Below are 21,147 nucleotides of genomic sequence, written 5' to 3' on the forward strand. Positions count from 1 at the left end.
CGCTCTGCCTCCAACCTCGACTCCGTCTCTGCCTCCCGTCTCTTGGATTTGTTTGCCTCGCTGCCTCGACCTCTGGACTCCCGACCCTGCTCTGCCTCCGACCTCGACTCCATCTCTGCCTCGCGTCTCTTGGATTTGTTTGCCTCGCTGCCTCGACCTCTGGACTCCCGACCCTGCTCTGCATCCGACCTCGACTCCATCTCTGCCTCGCATCTCTTGGATTTGTTTGCCTCGCTGCCTCGACCAATGGACTCCCTACCCTAGCCTGGCTACTCCGACCTTGACTCCATCTCTGCCTCGCGTCTCTTGGATTTGTTTGCCTCGCTGCCTCGACCTCTGGACTCCCGACCCTGCTCTGCCTCCGACCTCGACTCCATCTCTGCCTCGCATCTCTTGGATTTGTTTGCCTCGCTGCCTCGACCAATGGACTCCCGACCTAGCCTGGCTACTCCGACCTCGACTCCATCTCTGCCTCGCGTCTCTTGGATTTGTTTGCCTCGCTGCCTCGACCTCTGGACTCCCGACCTAGCCTGGCTACTCCGACCTGAACTTCGTCTCTCGTCCCTTGGAAGTCTGACCTGATTCTTGTTGGCGCCGCACAGGGTCCGAACATCTACACCACTGGTCCTCTTTCATCAGTGTGACACTGGCATCATCAGGACTGTCTTGCCATTCGCCGCCTTGTAATCTGTGCCATCTGTCTGCAGGCTGGGCATGCTTAAAACCTTTCTTAACCTTTTCTAAAGGCGTGCTTCCTGTTTATCACAGAGCTAGATCTCCCCAGAAGTCACTGAGCTGCCCTACTTCAGGAGAAACTAAACATTGTTTCCCAAGGAACCGCCTGTGATAATTCCCTGCTTCCCCCCACTGTCTGAAATTACACACGGCGGTTGTTTTCTTCATGAAAATGAAAAGGTGGTGAGAAATGGCCAAGAACCTGCTCCGATGCTGGTTTATAATTACCAGCCCACTTCTATCCAGGTAATGGGTCATGGTAAAGCACAACAGCTTCAGCCTCTGCCTGGGCTCCAGGGAATATTCTCCTCTGATAGGCTGAAGGAACTGATCGTATTCGTCCTGAGAAGAGTTGCAGAAAAGACTACGAGGGGACCTGACCCGAGCACTCAGACCCCTCAAGGGCTGACAAAGCCAACACCACGGACTTGATCAGGACCGGAGTCCGGCGTCTGTAACCTTTCTCACGTTCCTGTGTTCAACGACAGGGATTGTCTGAGAGACACCTGAAGGAAGACAAACAGTCCGTTTTGTCCTTTAGCCTACAATCTGAAAGCCCAGCAGAACAGTAAGATCCCGTCAAGATGAGTGAATCCCAGCTCTGAAACAGAGCAACCATGTCTAAGTCCTTGTGCAGCCATGCCAGAACCAGAACCAGCCCAGGCCCTATCGGACACACTCAGTCTTGGGCGTCTGGAGATCCCTCTCCTAATGACAGAGCCGAGCTGGGCTGCACCCCAGCAGAACAGAGGCGCCTGTCCTTAAATTCAGAAAGGACATTTAAAATAATAAGTCACCCATGTGCAAACATTCATTGGGTTCTTGACAAGCAAACACAGAGGCAGAGGCGAGGGACACAACCCAACCTGTGGGCGCTCCGGGCTCTGCTGCCCGGGCATGTGCCAGTTTCTGTGCTGTGGAGTGTAGCTCACATGGCCACAGACTGGGAGTCTGCTGCTCTCTAGTGCACAGTTCTGGCTCTACAGACACACATTGTTCAATCCTAATCTAATTATTCTGGAACTCGAAAACAGAATTTATATCCAGGCTTCAAGGGAACTGTCCCAGTGTGCTATGCTGTGTCCCAGTGTGCTGTGCTGTCCTGTTCTATGTCTCAGTGTGTTGTGCTGTACTGTTCTATGTCCCAGTGTTCTGCTGTGTCCCAGTGTGTTGTGCTGTACTGTGCAGTGTCCCAGTGTGCTGTTGTGTCCCAGTGTGTTGTGCTGTAGTGTACTATACTGTGTCCCAGTGTTCTGTTGTGTCCCAGTGTGTTGTGCTGTAGTGTACTATACTGTGTCCCAGTGTGTTGTGCTGTAGTGTACTATACTGTGTCCAAGTGCTCTGTTGTGTCCCAGTGTGTTGTGCTGTACTGTACTGTGCAGTGTCCCAGTGTGTTGTGCTGGGTCCCAGAGTGTTGTGCAGTGTCCCAGTGTGCTGTGCTGTCCTGTTCTATGCCCCAGTGTGCTGTGCTGTGTCCCAGTGTGTTGTGCTGTACTGTACTGTGTCCCAGTGTTCTGTTGTGTCCCAGTGTGTTGTGCTGTACTGTACTGTGCAGTGTCCCAGTGTGCTGTGCTGTGTCCCAGTGTGCAGTGCTGTCCTCTTCTATGTCCCAGTGTGCTGTGCTGTAAGACAGCAGGCTGGTGCTGCACACGGGGGACTCACAGAAGTATTTGAGGGTCTCCTCGATCTGCTGGGGCGTGAGCTGCAGCGCTGCCTCGGGGGGCAGCAGGGGGGTGTGCAGCCAGTCGTCGTGGTCGTAGCCGAACAGGCAGTCGGCCCGCAGGGTGTAGAGGGGCAGCCTCTCCTGCAGCAGGCTCACGATCTCCACCTCCGGCAGGTCCCCACCGCTGCACAGGTCTGGAAGACAGAGAGGGGGCTGTCACACTGGGACTAAGCAGCACCTGCTTGTGGCACCTGTCCCACTCTGGCGCGGGGCAGGAGGCAGTCTTTAAGAAAAGGAAAGAAAGGCTGGCCTCTGCTGCCACCTAGTGGCACAGCCCAGCCATGACCTCAGAGTCTGAGCGGGGCCAGTCTGGCCCCTCCCTCGGATCCACTCACCGGTGATGGTGGACACGTCCTGGCAGCCCCCCGGCTCCCTCTCCTGGGCCGCGCTGAGCGACAGGGGGCTCCCCTCCTCCTCACACCCCTCATGGCCTATCAGGGGATCCTGGGAGTGCAGGGGGGCTGAGCTGGGCTGGGGGCCGTGAGGGCAGGGGGCTTGCGTGGGGGAACTCTCTGTGGAGACGGGGTCGGCCAGTTTTGCGGGGTTCACAGCGAAGAGAGGGGGCCCATGGGCAGGGCTGTAACCCCCCACCTGTTCCGGGAGACAGTAGAGACGCCCCACACAGCTCTCACTACGGCCTTCCTGTGCAGACCTGGGAGACAGGGAGGAGTTTGAGTTCAGTTGAAAAGAGTCGCTTTTGTACAATATTACGTTGCCGGTTTTTCAGTCTCTTGCTTTAACTTTACTGTTCTGTTCTGTTCAATGACCCTCCAAAACCCTCAGACAGAGGGAGGCTGCAACTTTCCCACAGCTTCCTGGTGCTGCTCAGCATGAGATAGCGCTGCTCTCTACTGTCCAGCCCTCAGGGGGGGTCACTCCACAGTCCAGCACAGGAACAGGCCTGTTGCAGGTCTCCGCCAGCAGAGGGCGACAGTGATGCATGCAGAGCTGAGAGTGGGGGTTGCCTGCAGATGGAAAGAACTGTCTCTCTTTCAAAGAGGCTCCTGTTTAAATGTCCTGAACTGTGAGTGATATAATTACGCAGCACAGATTGACACAAACCCAAACTATTACAACTGTTGTTGATGTAAGTGTTCATTAATTAATTACATTAATAGGAATTAAGAGCTGTGCCTACAGACAGTGGCAGCTGGGTCTGAAGAAAACAGTGCTACACTATACTGCAGGTGCCTATGAGGGGGCTGGTGACTCTACTTCCTTCTCCCCCAGTTCTGCTCAAAACCACACAGTCGGTGAAGCCCCATGAGTGGGCTGATGGGACTGGGTCTGCAGGAGGAGCTGGGGACGCCCTGGAAGCACTTGAGAAATGCTGGAACAGGGGAGGTGGCGTCTCTGGGGTGTGATGGAAATCTGGGTGTGGCTGTGCTGGCATTCTCCCACTGCACCTACTCAGCCAGGCATGCCCCAGCATTCCGAAGACTGGGATCATCCCAGGCTTCAGCGACTGTGTGTTTTTGAGCAGAACTGGATGAGAAGGGAGTACAGCCACCCGCCCCCCCTCACAGGCGAGGAGTCCCTGTTATTTTCACCCCAATGGAAAGAGTGCACGTGCTGAACTGCCCTCTGGTCTCTGCGCCTCATTGAGGGCCGTTCGCAGCAGGGAGCTGCCAGACCACCCCAGACCCGAGCCAGGAGATCAGGACAGCCCACGCGAGTCCACAGGAGTTCGCAGTGGTGTCCCGTTGCACCCTCACGGCCCAGCTCACTCTCGGGGTGGGGGGTGGGGGGGACAAGGGAATGCCTGGCAGGATTTCAGAACCCCCCACCATCCACACTCATTCCTCTCTGCCTGCTCGCTGCTACATGAAGACACGACTCTGAGTCTCCTTACTTTCTACTCTGGATGGAGGCCAAGTGGGAGGGGGGGTCCTGTATTGTCTCTGTCCGGCAGAGAATCAGCCTGTTTTCTAACGCAGGAGGGGAAAGGAGCCCTGGAAGAAGGAAAGAAGGAGGTGGGGGGGAGGGGAGACATCAAATGGATCTCAAGGCTGCTCCCGGATCTCCAACTGGGCAGAAACATACAGGAAAACTCCCAGAATGCCTTGCCCCAGTGCAAACTCCAATCCACTTGCTCAACTTCCAAATCAAGCAGTAGAAATGTTCCAGGCACAGCAAGAAAAAATCTCCAGACCCTGAGGCTTTCTAACCAGGGCAATTCAGGAATCAAGAGGTAATAATTTCTCACACTTATAAAGTGAATGTTAACCTGAAGGATACCAAAGTGCTCCACGTATAGGACGAGACACAGTTCACCCAGCACTGAGGTGAATAAACAGTGAAATATGAATAGCATTCACTTCTTTACCCAAAGGGTTGTGGGAGTGTGAAACAGCTACACCCCTGTGTTTCCTGGCTTACTTCAAGAAACAGACAGATGGGATCTTTGGAACAATTAGTTCCTAACTACCAAATGGGCTAGAAGAGCTGAATGACCTCCATCGTTTGTAACCTTTCTCATTTGATAAAAAATGTGATTATCTCTGTTTTCCACAGAGACTCTCACCCTACCTGGATCTGCAGCTTTACGCTGGTGATCGCTCTGAGCTGCGAGGGAGGGAGTCGCTCAGGGCTAGACTGCAGGCCCAGGGGCACTGCTCTTCTCTTCATTCCCCATTAACGTAATTAATCTAATCATGTGCTCAGCTGGGCAGACTGTATAGCTTCCTCTATTGCTTTGAACGATGCATAGATCGACAGAGCGAGAAACTGGTGCGTCAGGTAAATTCGAGTGACAGTCTTGAGGTCTCAATTAAATTAAATCGAAGTCTTGAGATATTATCACTTGATCTACTGACAGTGAACAGCGCACAATTGGCACAGACTTATGCCAATTCGCCCCTGGAAACAAACACAGCACCCAGCAGGGCTCTGCCAGGGGCTCAGCTCTGCAGTTCTCTGGGTCTCGGATCAGCGGTGCACCTCTGTTCCAGCTGTCAGCGAGCTCATGGCTGACGCAGGACAAGGAGATCTCACGCCTCACAAACCCCATCGGCCTCTAATCACAGACATGAGCAGGAGATTTTCCCAAACCCCACTGCTGCAGCCTGCCTATGCCTTCATGTTGATGTGGTAAGCCTTTCATGCACTGTGTTGAAAATACAGTAAATCCTCAATGTGAACATTCACAGAAAAAGGCAAGAACAGAACATGTTAATCAGTCCTGTCAGTGCTGGTGCGTTAGTCATTGTACTTGTGTGAAGCTGACCTGGGCTCCATCCGGACTACAGTCCCCATAAAGCTTTCAAATCCAGCAAAAGCTCTGGGACAGGGCTAAACTGCAAACTGAGGAAGCCTGGCTGCATGGGAGAAGCCATAAGTCCCACACTGTCACCCAACTGATGACCAACAGAACCCGACATCCCCCACGCACCGATTGGCTGAATCTGATGTCACCCACGCACTGATTGGCTGAATCTGATGTCACTCACGCACCAATTAGCTGAATCTGATGTCACCCACGCAATGACTTGCTGAATGTGACCCCCAAGCATAGATTCACCAAAAGTGATCATATTTTTGCAGAACCTGAGTGGGGGCCAGATGAGCATTTTGGTCCCGTTTCTCTATGTGTGTGACCCTGGGATTCTCATTTGCGAGTCTGTGGATCACTACAGATAAAGTCAGACATGGCCTGGGGTCTTCTCTGTGGGTGTGGAAGAGCAGGCCTGCTAGACCGACAGCATGGCGGTCATCCCCTGGGCTGCTGTCAGCGACTCCTGCAGGAGGAATCTCTCTGCATCAGCACTGCCGTGAATTCAGCCAGGACCCCATCAACCAGAGATCTGTCAGACCCCAGAGGACACAGCCCTCGTCCTCCCAGAGGTGCAGATCAGATTCCCATTGCACAGCACTCTAACCCCCTGCTTTTAGAACAAACAGTAAGTCAGGAGACTGCGCCCTAGATGCTGCAAGCTTTGTACCTTCATTTTGATAGAGGCATGACATCCAAATAAGAAACACAGTCCACTTCTTCTGTATCAGAACAAGCTGCACAAGAGTCTACAACTGGGAAAAATGGCAACAGATCACACCCCTGCACCCACCGCTCCCAGCATGCAGTGGGAGCAGAGTTACGCTCACACTCTGCAAAAGAGGCTTGAGGCCTCACGTATACAATTTGTCATGGAATAAGCTCTACATTTTTTTGTCCGTGTCCATGAGTTCTGGTATAGTTGAATTTTAATCTAGCCTGTCACCTAGATTGTCCTGAAACGTTGCCTGTTGCCTGAACGTGACCAGTTGTGACCAGGTGGGACCAGTCACAGAGGGGTCGCTCAGTGCCACGTGGAGTGTGGGGCTTGCAGCGCAGCTGAGACACAACGGGGTTCAGCGTCCACCTTGTGAAACACACAAATTACTGCTAATTTACCGATTTATTCGTCTGACACTTTTTATCCAAAGCAAGATACATTTGCACAGTTACGTATTCCGAGGGGAAAAGGTAGGAAAAGACCCTGTGCGGAGAGTGAGAGAGGAAACTGAAACCCTAGGCGAATGTTATCCAAATCGTGAGGCTAGAGCGAGGTCGGAGATCAGAAGCGGTGGGTCAGAAATCCAGGGGGTCACAAGAACAAACGATAAGCCAGGGAAAATCGCTAACTAGATACGCAGCTCAGGCTGAGGAAACCTCAATAGTGAGCGAGGAGGGGTTGCAGAGTGGAAGTTTAAATAGGCAAAGTGCGTGAGGTGAATTAGTGGTTGCCCGTGGTAATGCGACGGTGTCTGCGAGCCTACGTGCGGTTTGAGACATACACCCATTTATACAGCTCTGGAATTATGTGGATATTCTAACACACCAACACACACACCCTCACACACTCCTAATCACACACACATCACTCTCACACACATCCCTCTCTCTCACACTCATCACCCTGTCTCTCTCAAACATACTCACTCACACACACTCAGTAACACACACATCACCCCCCCAACACACACACACTCATCACCCTGTCTCTCATACTCACTCACACACACTCAGTAACACACACATCACCCCCCCAACACACACACACTCATCACCCTGTCTCTCATACTCACTCACACACACTCAGTAACACACACATCACCCCCTCTCTCACACACACACACTCATCACCCTCTCTCTCTCATACTCACTCACACACACTCAGTAACACACACATCACCCCCTCTCTCTCACACACACACACATCACCCTCTCTCTCTCACACTCACACACACACACACACACACACACACACACACACACACACACACACACACACACACACACACACACACACACACACACAGCCCTGCCCCAGTCAGCCTCGGAGCCCCAGCTGAGGGGTCAAGGCCAGTGATTCAGGGGCTCTGGAGGGAGCCGGTGAGCACAAGGCTCCCCTGCGGATCCCCAGGAACAGAGGCTGGACGCAGCAGCCGGGGGGGGCCAGGCCTGCAAGAATGGACCTGAACGGCAATGGCCATCGAGTGACCAGAGCAGGGGGCAGCGCCCAGCAGGCACAGGGGCCACAGCAGGCAATGACTGCAGATGAAGCTGAACCAGACACCAGGCAGGAAGAGCCCCTCTTTATCGTTTGTCCTCTCCACTCTGACAATTAGCACGTTTGTCACGCCTCCTCCCGTTCCCCCCTCACGGGGGGCCTTACATATTAATCAACTGCACGTTCTCCAGTGCCTTTAAAATCAGTCATCTCACATAGCTTTAAAGAGGTGACAGAGAGGAATGGAGAGTTAAACTGCTCTCGCTAAGTTAAAGCTCGCACACTGACCGGGAATCTTAAACAGATTCAAATGTTTTTACTGTTCAGCTCAGAACTGAAACCTCGGGTGCAACAGAGAGGAGTTTCTGGGTGTCAGAGTGGAAAGAAGGTATTTTAATATAATGAGCCTTTTACTACAGCCTGCGCAGACAAAGCAAAGGACACGTTTCACTGCTCACACATCACCAAATCCAAAGTGCAATACGCAGATATCCACAGAGCAAAGGTGCACACATTTTCACAGGAGGAGTCGTCACACTGACATGCACGTTCACAGCCAGTTCCACCCTGCTAGGCACCGAAATGACACTCGGGTACGAGACACCTTCGCCTGCCACCTCCTCTGTGACCAAGGCAAGCCGCAGACACAGCCTGGACCCTCCCCACAACCCTCGCTGCTGCCCAAACAGACAGCACCTTCCCCTTGCAGCTTTGAAAATTCACACAAAGTTTTCAGCTCAAACACTCAAACAGCCGAACAAAGAGATGAGCACACAACCCCACCCCGAGATCACACTGCTGAGATTCTGCAGCTCCCCTGCCTACATTTAAGAAACTGCCTCAGGAGCCCCAGTGCTGACGAACAGAGTCAAGCACACTGATCAGAGACAGGAGCCCTGAGAGACAGAGTCAAACACACTGATCAGAGACAGGAGCCTCAGTGCTGAGAGACAGAATCAAGCACACTGATCAGAGACAGGAGCACTGAGAGACAGAGTCAAGCACACTGATCAGAGACAGGAGCACTCAGAGACAGAGTCAAGCACAATGATCAGACAGGAGCACTCAGAGACAGAGTCAAGCGCACTGATCAGAGACAGAAGCACTGAGGGACAGAGTCAAACACACTGATCAGAGACAGGAGCACTGAGAGACAGAGTCAAACACACTGATCACAGACAGGATCCTCAGCACAGAGAGACAGAGTCAAGCACACTGATCAGAGACAGGAGCATCAGGGCTGAGGGACAGAGTCAAGCACACTAATCAGAGACAGGAGCACTGAGGGACAGAGTCAAGCACACTGATCAGAGACAGGAGCACTCAGAGACAGAGTCAAACACACTGATCAGAGACAGGAGCACCAGCACTGATGGACAGAGTCAAGCACACTGATCAGAGACTGGAGCCTCAGGGCTGAGGGACAGAGTCAAGCACACTAATCAGAGACAGGAGCACTGAGGGACAGAGTCAAGCACACTGATCAGAGACTGGAGCCTCAGGGCTGAGGGACAGAGTCAAGCACACTAATCAGAGACAGGAGCACTGAGGGACAGAGTCAAGCACACTGATCAGAGACTGGAGCCTCAGGGCTGAGGGACAGAGTCAAGCACACTAATCAGAGACAGGAGCACTGAGGGACAGAGTCAAGCACACTGATCAGAGACAGGAGCACTGACGGACAGGGTTTGCACAGGACTGACCGTGAGATCCGGTAGTGCATGACGTCAGGGCTGTGTTTTCCACAGAGAGCTGCACTGCTCCAGCTTCCCCTGGCTGCTTCCCTCTGCACTCTGCCAGCTCCAGCCTGCTGCTCCACGCTCCGCCAGCCTTATCGCCCCTCTCGGCGGCCATGTGACCAGGAGAATGTCTGCCCACCCCCACTCAGGCCTCTGTCCCACCCACTCGCCCCTCCCCAGCCTGGCTGACTCAGCACGTCTCTGCTCTGCGCAGACAGCTTGCAGGGTCCAAGTGCACAGACATCCCCAGAATCACTTTCAAAGCTTTTGTTCCCCTGCAGAATTGTGACACCCCTTCCCCACCCCCTTACACACAAACAGAAGGGAACAAGTTGTAGGAGGCACTGGAAGAGGCTGTGACTGACCAGCAGGGTCAATACCCCAGCCTCCGGCACCCCAGGGGTTTCTGGGGCTGTGACTGACAGGCAGGGTCAGTACCCCAGCCTCCTGCACCCCAGGGGTCTCCAGAGCTGTGCTAACCAGCAGGGTCAGTACCCCAGCCTCCTGCACCCCAGGGGTCTCCAGAGCTGTGCTAACCAGCAGGGTCAGTACCCCAGCCTCCTGCACCCCAGGGGTCTCCAGTGATGGACGACAACTTGAAAAAGGGGTTCCCTGATACCAAGGGAGTGAGAGGCCTCGGCTCTGGTACAGTTCTCAGCTGGGGATGGAAACTCTGTCAGTCTAATTACTATTCCCGCTCATAGCAGGTGCCCACTCCAGCATGTACAGCTTCCTCCCTCTGCTGTGCGCAGGTCAGGGGTCAACAGGGGTCAGTGTGGGGTCAGGGTCAGGCCTGGCGGCATTGGCCAGTGCCCAGAACTGTCCAGTTCTGTTAACCATGGGCAGGCAGGACAGGCAGCTCTCAGCTCTTAACACAGTTCTGAGGTAAACAGCTGATGCAGAGATAGGTTAGGCTGTAGTGCCATTATTCAGGACAGGGAAGATAAGATAAGATCACTTTATTGGCCATATACAATTTCTTGTATTAGGAATTTGTCTTTTTGCATACCCCTGCTTGCTCTCCATGAGACACACAGACAGGGAGAGAAGCTGGGGGTCAGAGCGCAGGGTCAGCCATTTATACGGCGCCCCTGGAGCAGTTGGGGTTAAGGGACTTGCTCAGGGGCCCAACAGAGTAGGATTCCTCTGCCGGCTGCGGGATACGAACCAGCAACCTTCGAGCTACAGGTGCAGATCCTGAGCCACAGAGCCACCGCTCCGCCCAACTCCAGTGGTGACCTGGAGCTGGCAGTGTGCTCTGTTTTCCCCTGAACTAACCACATGAGACCCCAGCAGAGATTTTCTGTCTCAACTGGATCAAACACTCTCTAAATGTCACAGTATTTTCACATGTGTCCAATGCAGTGTGTGTAGACTGAAATCCGGTCCCATTTTAATTTGAAAGAGGAAACCTTCATCTTCTGTAAACTACCATTCCAGATTAAAAGGTGCAAATGTAACAGGAGTCAACACCTTTTCAAGAATTTACCACGGTAAACCGGTCCACTGTTCCTGCGGATTCTGCTGTTTGCCTAAGTCAGGGATTTCCTGAGGTTTATCTCTCGCTTTGTCACGGTATCGGTGCGAGCTTTTAAAAGCTGCTTATTAGAGCTCTGTGAGATTTGCTTAAAGTTTAAGAAAGTTTAAAAGCAGAGCAAATGTTAAGAAGCAGGTGGAAAGCCTGGAAAGTCATCTCCTCGGTGCTAAAATAACCAGGGCTTGACCCTGACCTTGACGAAGACAAAGTGGAAATCACTCAGGAGCAGCTGTGGCAGCCGGTCCAAACGGCAGCAGAGCGGAGGCATTGAATACGTGTGGAGAGGCACGCAGCGCTCGGCAGATCGCAGCGCGCGCCGGGAGGGCGAGCAGGGGGAGGGGGATACCTGCTCTCTGATAGGGCCCTCAGCCCCACCTTGTACTCTGTCCCCCATCTCCCTGGCAACTGCAGAACTCCGGACAAGGTTCCCAGGCAACCAGATCCAGCCCCTCTCGCATGCCTGTGCGCCTTTATGAATATGAAAAGCAGGACTTAGATCTAGTCCAGCACGATCCGGCAATAGCTCGGGAATAAAAGGACAATAAGGCCTCCCAGAAAAGGAACCCCGACAATACAGCACCCTCCTCTGAACTCCCTGAGAAAAACCCTCCGCTCCCTTTGTGCGACATCTCTGACCCACAGTAACCTAAGCTGCAGACCAATCCGGTTCTAATACAATAGGAGCCAATACCTCTCAGGGTTTAATTTGTCAGACCATCTACAATGGGACCCAATGGGTTAGTCATGCACGGCGTCTTGAGCCCCAGCTGCTCAGCTCATTTCTCGGGCTCCTGCTCACTCCCGGTTTCGTGAAACGAACGCTTGCGAGGGCAGATTTATTCCATCAGCTGTCAGTCTCATTCGCTGTGGCAGCTCTCGCTCGGAGGCTCAGGGGAGCCCCCCGCCTGCGCTGTCACTGACAGCAATGCTGCAGGGCCCCCTCCCTGCACAGGCCTCAGAGCTGGGAAGAGGACGTGTCTGAGGTGCCACAGAAGCAACAGGTGCTGAACAGGCAGGTTGGAGATACTGTACAAAACCAAGCTAACAGAGTTGCCCGTCTGCATACATCATCGCCAGCAGCCATATCACTCTGCAGCTCCCAGCTGGCAGCCCACTGGAGCTCAGCAGGTGTGAGCCTGGTCAGTACCTGGATGGGAGACCTCCTGGGAAAAACTAAGGTTGCTGCTGGAAGAGGTGTTAGTGGGGCCAGCAGTGGGTGCTCACCCTGAGGTCCATGTGGGTCCTAATGCCCCAGTATAGTGACGGGGACACTATACTGTAAACAGGCGCCGTCCTTCGGATGAGACGTAAAACCAAGGTCCTGACTCTCTGTGGTCATTAAAAATCCCAGGGCGTTTCTCGAAAAGATTAGGGGGTGTAACCCTGGTGTCCTATCCAAATTTTCCATTGGCCCTCACCAATCATGGCCTCCTAATAATCCCCATCTATGAACTGGCTTCATCACTCTGCTCTCCTCCCCACTGAGAGCTGGTGTGTGGTGTCCAGGTGGGGCTGCACACTGGTGGTGGTGGAGGGGATCCCCATGACCTGTAAAGCGCTTTGAGTGGAGTGTCCAGAAAAGCGCTATATAAGTGTAAGCAATTATTATTATTATTATTATCATCTCTGAAGTGAACAGATACGGCAGCCTGTATCTGTGAGCAGGTCTGGATATCAGCAGTTACAGCACATAAAGCACTAAAAGGAAGAAATAAAATCGACCACGTGAGGCTCCACAGAAGGGAATATTCACTGAACAAATATGACCAGTTGACTCATCACACACGGTTACTGTAAGCCTCTTAGCCAACCCGCCTGGGTGCCCAGCCCACAACACCACATGTCTTTAGATCAACATGCAGCTGCAGTGTAGCTCAGGCTACAGCTAAGTAATAAATACTGTTAACACAGCACTGTATACACAGTTTAATTATATTGCACAGTATGTCTTTTTAAAACTAGCATCATTATTGATTTTCATGTCCTTGATATTTAACAGGAAATTATTTATGTCACTACAGCTCTCTGAAATCCAGAAACAAATTAGAAAGAATTGGACTAACGAGAAACTTCCAGCTGCCCAGAAAGTCAATTCCACTGAACTGATCTTACAAACAATGAAGACATTATCTCTTCTGACTCTCCACTGCTCACTGCTGGCGACAGTTACGTCACTTCTGTGCCTGAAGTATTTAAAAACTAAGCTCAGCTGCAGCAGATCCATGGCAAAGACCCTTTCGTGAAGAGATCACTGCTGTCCCAGAGCACCCTGCCTGGCCAGGGGCCACCTGCTGGGCTGATTCCCTGGGGTTCTTCAGGAACTGGGGATCCCCTGAGGGCTGATAAGGAAGCACGATACACGATTGGGCCAGCAGCCTCACCTGGTCTGTGGTCTTCCTTATGACACATCGCTCCAATTATAATAATAATAATAATAGAAGAAGAAGAACTCTATTTTTAACTTGGAACTCCCTTGTGATTAAAATATCCTTCTCATCCGAGACGTGTGAATGCAGGGAATTTGACAGATTTTAAAAGTATCTTAAAATGACTATTTAAAACAATGCCAGGACTAGGCTTCAGGCTCATTAAAGGCACACTGGGGGTCTTTCCAAACACAGGGTGGTGGACTGAAAGTGGCCTCGCCAGCCTGTATATTCCTGTAATCGTAACCTTATCTTATCTGGGTGCGCTACAATGGCAGTTCCAGGAAAAGGAAACAGGAGAGAAGCACACAGGGAGACGTGCACACGCCAGCCAGCCACACCATGACACGCCCTAAACTGAGCGCCTCCCGCCATGCCCGTAAAGGACACGCCAGGAGCCCACCAGCGCCCCCTTCTGGAGCATCACAGCGCTTCCCCTACCCAGACCACACCTCTCTCGCCGCCAGTCTTCAAACAGGAGTTTTTCTTAGTAACCACCAACCACAGAGGGAGACGCCATCTCTGGGGGTGAGGGGGTCACACTGGGGTGCCCAGCTCCCCCTCAACTGGAAAACCAATGTTTTGCAACAGTGAGTTTAAGGGTGACTTCGGTTGTGTGGCTCTGGCGTCTGACCACATACTTTCCAAAGCACTGATGCACAAGACAGTGGGAGCTTTGCCTGTGGGGACACCCCTGTGAAAGACACCCAGATGGTACAGTCCAGGATGCGGCATGCCTGTAAGATCAGAACTGGATCAAAGACTGAAGTGAGTCCATGGCCAGTCCACTCCACTGCAGAGTTTCTCTCCAACCCTCATCATAATTATTGAATTGATAAATAGCAGAGACAAGGAATCGACGAACGCCACATTAGAGTACATGAAGACAGAATAAGGAGCCCCATATTGACATCTTTTCAAGATGCTTTGTTAGCTTCAGTTAAATTCTATTAAAAAGGCACCCAAGAACAGATTCTGGACATCTGTGCCTAAACAATTTTCTTCAGGAAATTCACAATCTTAAAGACTGTAGTTGGCTACAATAAAGCCAGTTCCTGGATCAGCAGTGTTTGTGATTCCGCACGCCGTGTCTAACCAGGAAGTCACTGCCCAGTTACCGTAGTTATTTAGTGTATAATAAACACAACAGGACAAGGAAGACCATCTCACACAGCGCCAAGGCCTGTGGGGGGTGATTTATCACAGTGCAGTTACAGTAAATATCACAGTTCCTGTACTGTACAGTCAGGCACAGACAGGTGCAGCCATGGAAAACCCCTTGTCTAACTAACAAAGAGCATAAGTAATTTCAGGGTAGAATTTCGGAATTACAGTGGTGATTAAATAAGGGTCTTCGTTTCAAGACCTAAAGACCCCCAGACGTGTGAGAAGCCAAGCCTGGGCAGAGCTGTGCACAGTGCTGGGCAGTGACGCCCTCTGGCCCAGCTGAGAATCAAACTCAGAGACGGTACATCGGCTATCAGCACAGTGCTAGTGTTGCTTGTTTTGTTAGTAGTCAAAAAAGCAGCTATTTTTTTAAAAGCTCGTCTAACCTTCTGGGATGTTTCTGAGAGGTTCTCTCAAAAGCCCAGGGGACCTGAGTGTTCAGGCACAGGGCTGTGGGTGTAACTTGCAGTAACAGCAGGAGTCCCAACATGTATGGTCACTTGCTTTGTTATGCACCTCGGGGCACCTTGAAAGGCGCTTTATAAAAATAAATTGAATTGAATTGATTTTGGTGGGCGAGCGAGCTGGGAGCCTGTGAGCCCTGCTGGCTGGGGTACGAGCATTCAGTGGTGAGTGTCTGCCCAGAGGGTGCAGGTCGAGGGAGCTCTCCTCCCTGCTGGGACACCTGACCTCTCTCCTAACCCCGTGAGCACAGCTTCTGATTCGGCCCTCTGTGCCCTCTCTGCCTAAAAAGCTGATTGTGTCATTTTTATTATTTGACTCACTCAATGCAATCGGAGATGCTATATTTCCAATGGTACATTGAGCACATATTAACCTGCTTGCGCCGGTTGTGTGAAATTTCTCAGAGGCATCGGGTTTGAAGGAGGAAGACAGAAATGTAAATTCAGAATCTGTTTCCCATTGACCTCCAGGTCAGAGGTCAAGGGTCAGTGAGGATCAGAGGTGCTCACTGCACCTTCAGGCCTGATCTTTACCAAGTGCCCCAGGTTCTTCTTCCAAACTGCACTGAGACTTGGCCCCTGAGGCTGCCAGAGTGTTTTCCCTTAAGCGTCCAGCAGTGAGCTGTCCCTGCCACTGCTGCTGTGCTCTATTTAAAGTGGGCCGAGCTCATTCCCCCTCCTGCTATTTTTACAGCTGTCTGTCTGCTGCTTTCGCTCCTTCTAGAGCCTTGTGCAGGCAGCAAGGATGAAGACACATCCCTGTCGATCAGCACGTCTCGCCAGGACCCAGCCCAAAGGCACACTCCGGTAGAGACCTCGGGGAGAGATACCAGTGCAGCCTCAGTCACCAGCTGAGTGCCAATTATCGCTAATCGATCATACGCCGCCTTGCTTCATCAGACCACGTAATCAGAGCAAACTGACACTGTTTAAAGGCAGGGTGGCGAGGAGGTGCGACAATTTTCTGAACATTCATACAGAAACGCAACATTAAACTGCACACAGACACGGCAAAAAAAGACCAGGCTGGAAAACTAGGCCAAGCTGAAAAGCCGGATGAAGTCATAACAGTTCAGTTTATCCCAAAGCTTTGTTTCCTATTCGCCCACCCTCCTGCGCACACCTGCGGGGGCCCCGCAGAAGAAAAGCCATTGTTCTGTTTACTGCAGGTCCGTTTCTGCAAGTTCATTGTGACACAAGAGAGCTTTTCAGGGCGCAGCACTGACCTGATTAGCTTTACAGCTCCCAACTGACAGGTGGCTCCTGACAAACTGAAGAAGTGGGCACCTGGGTCCCAGCACAGTGCTGCGCTTCTATGGGCTGAGCAGGCCAGTAATTATGAGAGGCCCAGACACCTTCTCCCAGGAGGCTTCTGTTTGAGGAATCAGTGACCTGTGGGAAGGTCACCCTGCAGTGAGGGAGCTAGCAGCAGTGGCCCGGTCCAGGTGAGCAGAACACAGCACGCCCTCTCCATGTGTCCGAGCCCGGACACAGCCCAGGTCAAAGAACCCGAGCGCAATGGACCTTTGTTTTTTCCCTTAATCAAAAAAGCAAAAGGGAATTTGCTCTCTACACAAACAAAACTTTCATAAAGTTTTTAAGGCTCTTGTCTAATAATTCTACATCTTGCCCAAAGCACTTCCTAATCCCTGCTTCCTAATCACTTCGTCAATCCCATTTAGAAATCTCAGCTGTAAAACAAAGATCCCTGTGTGCTGGAAAACCGCGATGAAGATCGTGACAAAGGGCAGTCCAGGCGGACAGAGGCAGGCTAGTCTTCAGCAGAGCGGTCACTCACACAGAGGCGGAGCCAGGGCTCCTGTCCGGCAGCCGCTGGTCAGAAGCAGGCTCCTCTCCGGCTTGACCTTCGGCGTCGATCGCTCCTGCCGTCCTGCCTCACCGCGCGCGAGGGAGGAAGTGAGAGCGAGGGAGGCGAGGGAGAGAGAGAGAGGGCCCGAGTCAGTCTGAGTCAGCAGTTCAAACAGCATGTCGTAATGCAAATCCAGTCAAAGAGCCTGGCGCAGGTTCAGAAACACGGCTGTGGCTCTCCCCCCCCGCCCACTCACACCCAGGCTGCCGTCTGCGCCGGTACTCCCAGCGGCCGCCGATGCTGGCTGATCTGAGTGCACAAGCCCCTTTGGGGTGGACAGACTGCCCCTCGAGAGCCACACACCGACCCCTGTTCCTGCCCTGCGGCTCCGAGCAGCACTGCCCCAGAGGAGCAAGTCAGACTCCCTCTGCACAGATGAGGTCCCGTGCAGGGCTTTACCACAAGACAGCAAGCATCACACGAGCAGCAGGCGAAACCTGCAATGGCTCAGACTGCTAAGCAATGGGAGTCCTATTCCCTCTGCTGACACGTGACAGAGAAGGAAAGAGAGATTAGGTCCACACGGCTGTGCAATGGTATCCGTTTTTCCTTAGCTGCCTGATTATAAAAATACACTTTTAACGCCGGTGAGGTGCCAGAGGAATCGTTTCCTGATGCAGGTCAGCCCTGCCTGGCCGCGCTTGAGCCTCAGGGCCTGAGGGATTAAAAATGCGAATCCTAGCAGGACCGCATGCATGAGCACTTTCTGACCTGAGGGCAAAGTGAAATGTCAAAACATTTGGAGGTTTTGTGCTTTCATATTTTACAAAGAAAACTGCAGCTCTGTCTATGGCCTCTCTAGAGAGGGATGGGGGGGCAGTGTTCATCTCTGGTGTGTTAGAAACACGCTCTGCGGCTCAGGATCTGCGCCTGTGGCTGGAAGGTTGCCGGTTCATATCCCGCAGCCGGCAGAGGAATCCTACTCTGTTGGGCCCCTGAGCAAGTCCCTTAACCCCAACTGCTCCAGGGGCGCCGTATAAATGGCTGACCCTGCGCTCTGACCCCAAGCTTCTCTCTCTGTCTGTGTGTCTCATGGAGAGCAAGCTGGGGTCTGCGAAAAGTCAAATTCCTTATGCAAGAAATTGTATAGGGCCAAAGAAGTGATCTTATCTTATAGAATGTGTGTGCTGATTGTATTAGCAGGATTCCCCAGGCAGCTGTGCCCAGCCCGCTCCGACGTCACTGAGGAAGTGGGCTGGAGGGGAACAGCAGCTCTGTCAGGCCGCTGCAGGGCTCCCAGCGGCACTTTGAACCCGGGCAGGAACAGCACGTGATGAAACAGCGCCTTTCAGGACAGCTCGAGGAGCAGGGCTTGTCCTGAAGCGCGTGGAGGAAGGCTCCCTCTGCTGGCGTGTGACTGAATAACAGCGGCGAGCAGGAGGCCGCAAAGCAGGGGCCCCGATAGACACACTGGACAGGGCAGCAGAGGAACCAGGACAGAGCACAGGGGGGCGTGGTAAGGTATGATACAGCAGACCAACTAGGGGAGCTGAATAGCCTTCTGTTGCAGCCTTTCTTCATTTTTTACAAATACCACAAGGTGTTGAGACCGGAGTGGTCCAGTGCGAGTCTATCAACTGCAGAAGTCTGACCGCGGCGATTCTGGTATCTGATTATATCCTGACCGACATCCTTCTCAGCTTCCGCGTGTCTCCACCTGGCCCCTCCACGCCGTGCACAGCGTCCACCGGGGGAGTGGGTGGGCGTCAGACCCCGCAGAGTGCAGACCGGCCTGGGCGCGGTCTCGGGCGGCACCGCTGGCCCACAGCCCGCAGACGGACACGCTGACTGTGCAGGAGGGACAGGCGTGGGACAGGCGCAGGGCTGCCGGCCAGCGCGGTCGGAGACAGTGCATCGGTCCTCACTGCGCTGACAGCGCCGCTGGAGCAGTTCAGCAATCCGGCCATTGAGGCGGAGAACTTGTGGGGCCACATTTTGGGACTTTTTCAGCATTTTACTTCATTTGTCATCTCTCTGTCGGCCTAATGGGAGTTTCAGGCTTTCCACACATTCCGAAAACGCTGTGCTCTCATCGCTTATCCCAGCGTCCGAGTCCTCCAGTGTCTGACACCCTCGGGCTACCCTTCGCTTTGGGCTACACGTCGGGTCCCTGAGGCGTCACTGATCCAGTTGTAAGCGCACGATTTTAACACACAGCCCTGTGCAAATGTCATTTTAGATACAGAATGTCAGATTGTGAGCTTTTCGTGCATACATTTCACGTATAAGCGGCTTTTGTACGGGATGTCAAATAATTCCTATTCCCCCGTGAGAGCAGCAGGGATCTCTAACCTGAAGACGCGCCGTGCTGTGTCCTCTCTGGCACCCGCTGTGCCCACAGACTCGCAGGCTGCGCTCAGTGCTCCACGCCGATAGCAGGCAGTGGAAGTGCTGCTCACGAGTTGAACAAGCTCAGACACTGTAAACGAGCGGAAACGACAGAAAACGAAAAACATAGGGAAACACGTTTCGGATCGAGAAATGACAAGTCTGCAGGCAGGACACACGAGGCACCGATCACAGAAAAACAGACCCTCGCCACACACATAACAGTGTCGCCGCCACCGGTTCAACAATCAGGCGGAATTAAAACCCGCCCTGATAACATTTTGTGAACTTGATACAGTGTCTCTGACGTACCCGCAGAGCCAGAGAGTGAGGCTGAAACAATAGCCCGTGTTTTTACCGGTTCTTAACAAAACACGCAGAGATCAAATCAACAGAACGCGGTTTGCCGGTTCTTGACAGTGGAAACTCACGCTTTGAGTCGCGTTGTTAAGATCCCGGTAGTTCGCTGTGTCTCAGCTTGAACTTAGAGGTGCGCCGTCGGACTCCGGCTGTCAATGAATTACAGCGGCGATGTTTTACTTGGCAAAGCAGCGGGACGCCGCGGGGGGCACTCTGGGATATGTAGTTCGTTTCGGGAGTGGCCTGCTTTCCCTCCGGGGGGGAGAAGAACTACAATCGCATAACTATAGTCGAAGAGTTTCGGGTTTCGTCCAAGTTTTAGTATTTAGTTTGGTGGGAGCGAGTATCCTCAAAACATGACTCCAGGATTCAAATACAAAGGTGCAGGCAAGGACCGGTTTTGTTCACCGTTTACAGAGTCAACAACCTTATCTGTTGCTAAGATATACTGTATATGTAAATATTACAGAGCGCTGAGCAGTCTGTAGGGCTTCATTCGAAATACTGAGACTTACGATGTCTAAAGTCATAAAGTTGAGAGTAATATGACCTTTTTCTCCTGTTTTCCACAGTGTATTTAAGATTATGATTAACTGAGGTGTTTGAAGTACAAAATGCAAATTTTTCTGAGGCCTTCAAAGCTTAGAAAACCCCATTCAAGTCACCTAAGAAGTTTTTATTGCAAGAAAAAAAACAGCAATAATCCCTGCAGTCCACTCCTGAGAGCCAACCGAGCAACATTCTGATATTTCTGAAGTGGGATACATATCAGATCGTATTCAATGTTAATGTATTTGTACTTCATGTGAATGACATAATTACTGGAAGACGTAAACTGCGCAGCTCTGTGTCACTCACCAAGCTGCCTGTATGTCTGTTAAAGTAAAGGAAGGAGTGGCTTTGGAAAAACAGCAGGAATTGGTCTGCTCCTGATGAAGCTGTCAGGAGAAAGGGTGATCAGCCTCAAAGAGCTGCACTTTAACAACCTGAGCCTGAAACGAACCGAACTGTCAGAAGACGCAAGCTTCTAAAAGGGTTAGAAAACGTTGGCGATCGTCTGTTGTCTGACCCATCCCTACACTGGTGTGTTATTAAGCTCAATAAAGGCTGAATCTACACAAGACTGTCCCCTGCTCTTCTCCTGAGGAATTTCCCACAACACTTCTGAGATGTCAGGGGTTGTTTAGTATTTTATTTGACCTGCAGCCTGGTGGGGCACAGAGAGTAACTGGAGCTGGAGCTGTCTGGGAGCCTGCGGTCCTGAGGAGTCTTTGGCAGGCAGGACTCCGAAGAGCTGGGCAGCGGCTTC

The 21,147-nt window shown here is 52.3% G+C and overlaps 1 protein-coding gene across 1 annotated transcript in view; it reads right to left on the reverse strand.

The window, feature by feature from the left end:
• Positions 1-21,147, reverse strand: part of hap1 (huntingtin associated protein 1) — a 45,679-nt gene that overhangs the window by 20,479 nt on the left and 4,053 nt on the right. The window contains exons 2-6 of the mRNA XM_088622608.1: positions 19,443-19,505; positions 17,079-17,171; positions 4,311-4,410; positions 2,794-3,110; positions 2,398-2,592 (exon numbers count right to left, since the gene is read on the reverse strand). Of these exons, the coding sequence (XP_088478734.1) occupies positions 2,398-2,592; positions 2,794-3,110; positions 4,311-4,410; positions 17,079-17,171; positions 19,443-19,505 (768 nt within the window). The remainder of the gene's footprint in view (positions 1-2,397; positions 2,593-2,793; positions 3,111-4,310; positions 4,411-17,078; positions 17,172-19,442; positions 19,506-21,147) is intronic.

The sequence above is a fragment of the Lepisosteus platostomus genome, chromosome 28 (assembly GCF_059453375.1).
Source record: "Lepisosteus platostomus isolate fLepPlt1 chromosome 28, fLepPlt1.hap1, whole genome shotgun sequence".
Taxonomy (NCBI): Eukaryota; Metazoa; Chordata; class Actinopteri; order Semionotiformes; family Lepisosteidae; genus Lepisosteus; species Lepisosteus platostomus.